The sequence below is a fragment of the Lithobates pipiens genome, unplaced genomic scaffold (genome assembly GCF_037356315.1).
Source record: "Lithobates pipiens isolate NorthernLeopardFrog02 unplaced genomic scaffold, aLitPip1_a1.2 Scaffold_8, whole genome shotgun sequence".
NCBI lineage: Eukaryota > Metazoa > Chordata > Amphibia > Anura > Ranidae > Lithobates > Lithobates pipiens.
Window position 1 is genome coordinate 103,852,649 of NW_027507903.1, and position 6,702 is coordinate 103,859,350.

The following is a 6,702-nucleotide window of genomic DNA, read 5'->3' on the forward strand; positions in this document are numbered from 1 at the left end:
AGCTGTCCATGTGAAAGAACCCTACTACCATCTAGCTTGTTCTCATCTGTGTTGAGTATGTAAAAATTAATTTACTAAAGAATTGATTTACTAAAGGCAAATAGACTGTGCACTTGGCAAAGTGCAGTTGCACTCTGCAAGAGCAGTTGCTTCAGAGCATAGTAAATGAGCGGCGCTTTACCATCAGATTTGCAGTACTATTCGGCCACTAGCAGGGTGGCTTTACCCCCGCTAGTGGCTGAGAAAGGGTTACAAACCACCGCAAAGCTCCTCTACAGGTATAGCCGCACTGCCCCATTGATTTCAATGGGCAGGAGCGGTGAAGGAGCAGTGTATACACCGCTCCGTCAACGCTCCAAAGATGCTGCTAGCAGGACCTTTTTTACTGTTCTGCTAGCGCACCGCTGCTGTGTGAAAGCCCTCAGGGCTTTCACATTGGAGAGACAGCAGTGGCTGTTTCAGGTCAGTTGGCAGGCGCCATTTTTAGCACAATAGAACTTAGACTTATGTATCACCGACATTAGTACATACTGACCAATTCCTTCCATATCTAACTTTGTTCAGTCTATAAGTTAAGTTAAAGGATACATTTTGCTCTTCTTTTTTCTTTTCTAGCTGGGCGGAAAGTTGGGGAGACAAAGGTTATGCAAAGTTGGAGCGTAATGTTAACTTGTGCGGCATCGACACAATGGCGACCTCGGTGGACTTCGTCTAGTGGTGGCTTTTGTGTCCGCCACTGAAGAATTGTCAGACCACTATAGCCCCGAGTCTTATATTGCAACATGAAGGTCCTTTTACAAATATTGGCTTACGTGTTATTTCTGTACTACCTATCAAATCAATATGTTCAGTATTGTTCATTAAAGTTTTTTTTTTAAATGCTTGCAAATTGTATATACAAACAAATAAAATATATGCAGATTTAAGTATTTGAAGGTTGCTCAGTCATTTGCATTGTTTTTTCTGCTAACAACACATGCCAAAATCTTTACTCAGTGCCGCATTCAGTATCACCAACCTGGCATGCAGAAGATTTTCACATAAAGAGATTTTTTTTTTCAATACTTTTTGTAATTTAAAGGGATTTTTTTTTTTTACAGTTTCAAATAACAGTATATAGAATTGTACAACGCACGGCAGTTCAGTCATGCCAACTTCCCAATGTATGTGCTCCCATATCCCTGGCACACTTTGAGATTTGTGCACAGTTCAACTTATATTTAGCATACATGGTCAGTAGTTGTGTTGTAGGGTTGTCACCTCATCACTTTAAACCTGAACACACATTCATTATACAGGTTCTGTGGCTGATTAAGGTGGTAATTAAACTCAATAGGTGCCTTATCAGCATTAAATTAGCCTCAGAACTTGTGTAATATGTGTTCGGGTTTAAAGGGATGAGGTGGCAACCCTATCAGTAGTGCATTGATACCTTAAATCATTGAAACTAAATGTTTTGTAACAAAAGCTTCCACTGTCAAATGTGAATGTGACATTTTTATGGGACCCTACGGCCTGCACCACATGGGCTTTAGCTTGTATAAGAGCAGTATGAACAGCAAGCTTTGACAAAGCATTTTGCAGAGCTTTCAGTAAGCTCTGTTGAAGCTTTTAAAGTTTTATTCAGCTCCAGTTTGTAAATGTTGAACACATGTCCTACTGGGAGTATTGATAACCATCTTAAGCAAGCTGCTAGCAGGCTTTCAACATTCTTCAAGAAGTCATGAAGCTTGCTAGCAGCTTGTTTAGTGGCAATCACCACTTCTATTAGGATATGTGTTCAACGTTTACAAACTGGAGTTGAATGGTACTTTAAAGGCTTCAACAAAGCCTGCTGAAAGCTCTGCAAATACTTTGTCAATGCTTGTTGTTGTGCTCTTATATAAGCAGAAACCCATGTGGGAAAAAGGCCTGTCAGTATACATCATGAACAGTTGTGTGAAAAAGTATTTGCCCCCTTTCTGATTATTTTTATTTTTTTTGCATATTTGTTACACATTAAATGACTCATCAAACTAATTTTATTATTACACAAAGATAACCCGAGTAAATACAAAGTGTGGTTTTTAAATGATGGTTTAATTTATTAATTTATTAAGACACAAATGCTGTCCAGACCTGCCTGGCTTTATGTCTAAATGTAAATGCCCCTAAACCTAATAACAGCTTGTGCCACCCTAGGCTGCAACAACTTCTATCAAGCGTTTGCGATAACTGGCAATTTGTCTTTCACATTACTATGGAGTAAACTTTGCTGAATTGTTTTAATTCAGCCACATTGGAGGGTTTTCCAGCATGAACGGGCCTGTGTGAGGTCATGATACAGCATCTCAATTGGATTTAAGTCTGCGCTTTGACTAGGCCACTCCAAAACCCAAATTCTATTTTGTTTGAACCATTTGGAGGTAGACTTGCTGTGGTGCTTCAGATCATTGTCCATTGATCATCGTAAAACCTTGACTCGTTTCGGCCAATTACAGGGCCATCATCAGGGAGTTTTAGTTCCGCCATATTGGTTGAGGGCATTTATACCCTTACTTCAGATATCGTTAATTGTTTGTGTGACTCACCTGCTATATACCTTGAGGAAGCTTACAATCTAATTGCTACTGCTTAGTAGCCTCTAGAACAATGAAATACAATATTACATATACTATTACTTAATATGCCATAATATCTATAAATATTTGAAAATATAAATAATATAAAAAAAATAATATATGTATATAAGTGAGTCAATAATTAGAAATACATAGTGAAAATGTCCTCTAGTGGTCATAAAGCAAATACCATCAGAAAGATAGTGACGTTTATGTGGCCATCTAGTGGGGAAAAATAGGTTTACAATTAATTTGTTTTACAATTTAACTATAAATAGGTAGATTAATGGGATGTAATTCAATAGGACAAATAAAGTGAATATTAAGGTGATATAAAATTATACTTAGTGACACTGTGATTTAAATTATATATATTAATACAATAATGAATTGAAAAAATCAAATTAATTAAAAATTAATTAGAAGGATTCATTAATTAAAAATCAATAGTGTAATGTGAATCACAACATTAACTATCAATTAGAAATTAGCCCTAATAGTACATGTCTATAAGAGCTTATTTGGTCATAAGTAAATATTGTTTAAAGGACTGGAGGGAACAGTTTAGAAATTTCTTAGGATTAAGACAATATTAAAATCATTAATAATCTGTAATGAAGCAGTTGAGGTCTAGTTCCACATTCAACCCTAATGGTGTCAAAGTTTGGAGCTCAAATATCCATTTAGTTTCATTCTGTGACCCCTGGATAAGTCGTCGTCATGCTCCTGGAGTAATTTTTGTAGGCCGGCCACTCCTGGGAAGGTTTGCCACTGTTCCAAATTATCTCTATTTGTGGATAATGGCTCTCCCCTTGGTTCACTAGAGTTCCAAAGCTTTAGAAATGGCTTTAAAACCCTTGTTTCTAATCTGTTCTTAATTTTTTTTTTTAGATTGTGGCATGATGTGTGGCTTTTTGTGATCTGTTAGCATGCTCCACTTTGTCAAACAGCTTTTATTTATGTGATTTCTTGATTCAACAGGTCTGCCAGTAATCAGGCCTGGGTGTGGCAAGTGAAATTTAACTCAGCTTTCCAAAAAATTGTGGTTAATTACAGTTCATTCGTGATTCAGCATGAGAAGGGGCAATTGCTTTTTCACATATGGCCAGGCAGGTTTGAACACCCCTTTTCCCTTAATAAATGAAATAATATATTTGAAATAGCATCTTAGATTTACTCAGGTTATCTTTGTGTAATATTAAAATGTGTTTGATGATCTGAATCATTTAAGTGTGAGAAATATGTGAGAAATATGAAAAAAAATCAGGAAGGGGGCAAATACTTTTTTCACACAACTGTATATACAGTAACTACCTTATTGCCCTCTGATATTCTGGTCTGTCATCAAGGCCTTGAGAAATACCTGGTACTTGGGAATGTGGAAAAAGTACATAAAGGATGCTTATTAGCATTTCTATGAAACAATGGTACAAATAATACAAAAAATCATAATAATAATAATAATAAGGCCTTATTTGCCCAGGCGTACTATATCTTAAGTCTGTACTAGGGCCGTGTTTGCCCACACGGGGATTTGGGGCCATGCACCTGCAGCCAATTGGGAGCAGCGACTGTGTCCGGGCAACCACTGCATCCCAATTAATATGAGTTTAGCTGCCTGCACAGCAATACATGGAACACTTGAGCCTGTGGGCAACGCGGCCCTTGCACGGGTGTACACTATAGTATGCCTGTGTGAACAAGGCCTAACTGCCCATCACTAGTACATTGCTTGTTCATCTCACAGCTGAACTGTAGCATCTGTCCATGCTATCAAATGTAGCTGGAATAGCATTTGTTCCAATCCATATCATTCCCATGTAAAATTTTAGTTTCGGTTTCAGTTTATGTTCAATAATTGTCTCCTGCTAGGCTGTCTAGTGGAGGGTGGGAAATGGCTGTGTTTGTTGGCTACACTATTCTATCTCATAGGAGTTTTTTTACATATGGGCCACAGACATTCCCCAGTGACCACCACATTCCTTCCTGATCACGGACTTTCCTCCTGGTCACAGACATTCCCTCAATGGTCACAGACATTCCACACTGCTCTTCATGGACTGTCAGTATGAAAAATTTATTTATTTCAGATAAAAAGCTTTGGAATTTACAGGTTACCTAGTTACATAGTTAGTCTGGTTGAAAAAAAGACACAAGTCTATCCAGTTCAAAAAATATGGTTAATACATTTAGAACATAACTGGACATCAGAAATTTAAATCTAATCTATAGGTGTGGCTACAAATCAGATCTAAAGTGCATGTCAAGCCAAAACGTTCTTCTAATTTCCAATGGGGAGCAATTAGAACTCCTGTTGTGTTTTTTTACCACACAAAAAGTGAAATAAAAATCTGAAATGGATTTTAACCCTGCTATGCTCCACTAAAGAAAAATAATTGTATTGCCGCGTACACACGAGTGAACTGTATGGCGTACTTAGTCCGTCATACAATCTGACGGACAGTCCGTCATAATTTCGACTGAACGGACTTGACCACACACGGATACCCAAACAGTCTGTCGAAAGCTTGCGCGATGACGTGTACAGCACATACGACGGGACTAGAAATAGGAAGTCCAATACACAGCAAAGCACCCTTCCGCCGTGTAAATCCTTTCTGGGCATGCGCCATTCTTAGTCCGTCGAACTAGCCTACTGACGAGCAGATTGTCCGCTGAAACCAAAGTACGACGGACAGAATTTCGAAAAATCCGAAATACTTAGTACACCAGACTGCACGCTGAAAAAGTCCGCTGAAGCCCACACACGAGCGGACTGTCCGCTGAAATGTGTTTAGACGGACTAAGTACGCCATACAGTCCGCCCGTGTGTACGCGGCATAAGCCTGTCTGTGTTGCTGCTACAGAACAGAACAGGACATGAGGGTTCATTTGTCTGATGGAACACTAAATAGCAGTAAAAACCTGACTCATCTACACAAACCTAGCAGAAAAAGTTTTGGTTTAATACGCATGTCAATTTGTTTAGTCCACTCAATGGAAAATGTCTAAAATGAAGCGTAACAAAATATAAATCACAACTCTTTCCCTAAAAAGAATAAACTACATCCCATTTGGTTAATTTGTATCAGCTAAATGTCTAATCAGAATTTATGTATGAAATATAAAGACCATGTTGTAAACAATATGGGCAAATTTGTATCTTTTTGAAAGCATCATGATCAGTGGCAGAATAAGGGTCGGTTCACACTAGGACGACTTGTCAGGCGACTTAGCCGCCTGACAAGTAGCGTGCCGTTCTGTACGATGGAACCGTTCTAATCGGAGCAACTCAAGTCGCTCCGACTTAGAAAAAGGTACCTGTACGACTTTGCGGGCGACTTGCATTGACTTCTATACAGAAGTCGTTTTGCAAGTCGCCGCAGCAGTCGCGTCCAGGTCGCCTGAGGCAGTCGCGCTGTAAGTCGTGCTGCCTCAGTGTGAACCGGACCTAAGGCATATATTTATAAAATGTTCAAAAAACAAATTTATTAAGGACCTTCCTCCAGAATTTCAGAACTGGAATTGGAAGGCTAGCCTGAGCCTCTATGTGGAGGAATGTGGTGAGAATGACCACAGGAACGTAGAGTCAAATCCTGTTTTGTATGAGGGACATTCAAGTCAAACCAAGACTTTTGAGTTCATATAATAAAAGAACAAATTTCAGGGGGTGGAAACTTTATTTCTCGACATAGTCCCCTGCTACATTTATACACTTATCCCGGCATTTAACTAATGACTGGAAAGCTTTGGCATAGAAAGATTTGTCAGTACGCCTGAACCATCCTAGGACAGTCTACTTCACTTTGTCCTCAGTGCTGAAATGCTGACCATTGGGGTCCAAACAGGTGGAAATCACTCTAAGCGAGTTGTGTGCTGTAAGGGGGATATGGCAATACCTCCAAGCCAAGTTGCTGTAATGTGTACGTACTGCGGTGAGCAGTATGAGCTTGTGCATTGTCCTGGAGAAACATGATGCCCTTAGTGATCAAACCAGGCCGTTTTTTCCGCAGGCATGTATGGATCATCATTCAGAACACAACAGTAATATTCACTGTTGTTAGTGGCACCACAGGGGAGAAAATCCTGTGTCTGAGCGTCT

The 6,702-nt window shown here is 39.2% G+C and overlaps 1 protein-coding gene across 1 annotated transcript in view; it reads left to right on the forward strand.

Moving 5' to 3' along the window:
- The window catches only part of LOC143964288 (cathepsin L-like proteinase), a 38,480-nt gene extending 37,577 nt beyond the window's left edge, over window positions 1-903 (forward strand). Inside the window, exon 8 of the mRNA XM_077473990.1 lies at window positions 616-903. Within this exon, the coding sequence (XP_077330116.1) occupies window positions 616-715 (100 nt within the window). The 3' untranslated portion in view covers window positions 716-903. The remainder of the gene's footprint in view (window positions 1-615) is intronic.
- The last annotated feature ends 5,799 nt before the right edge of the window (window positions 904-6,702 follow it).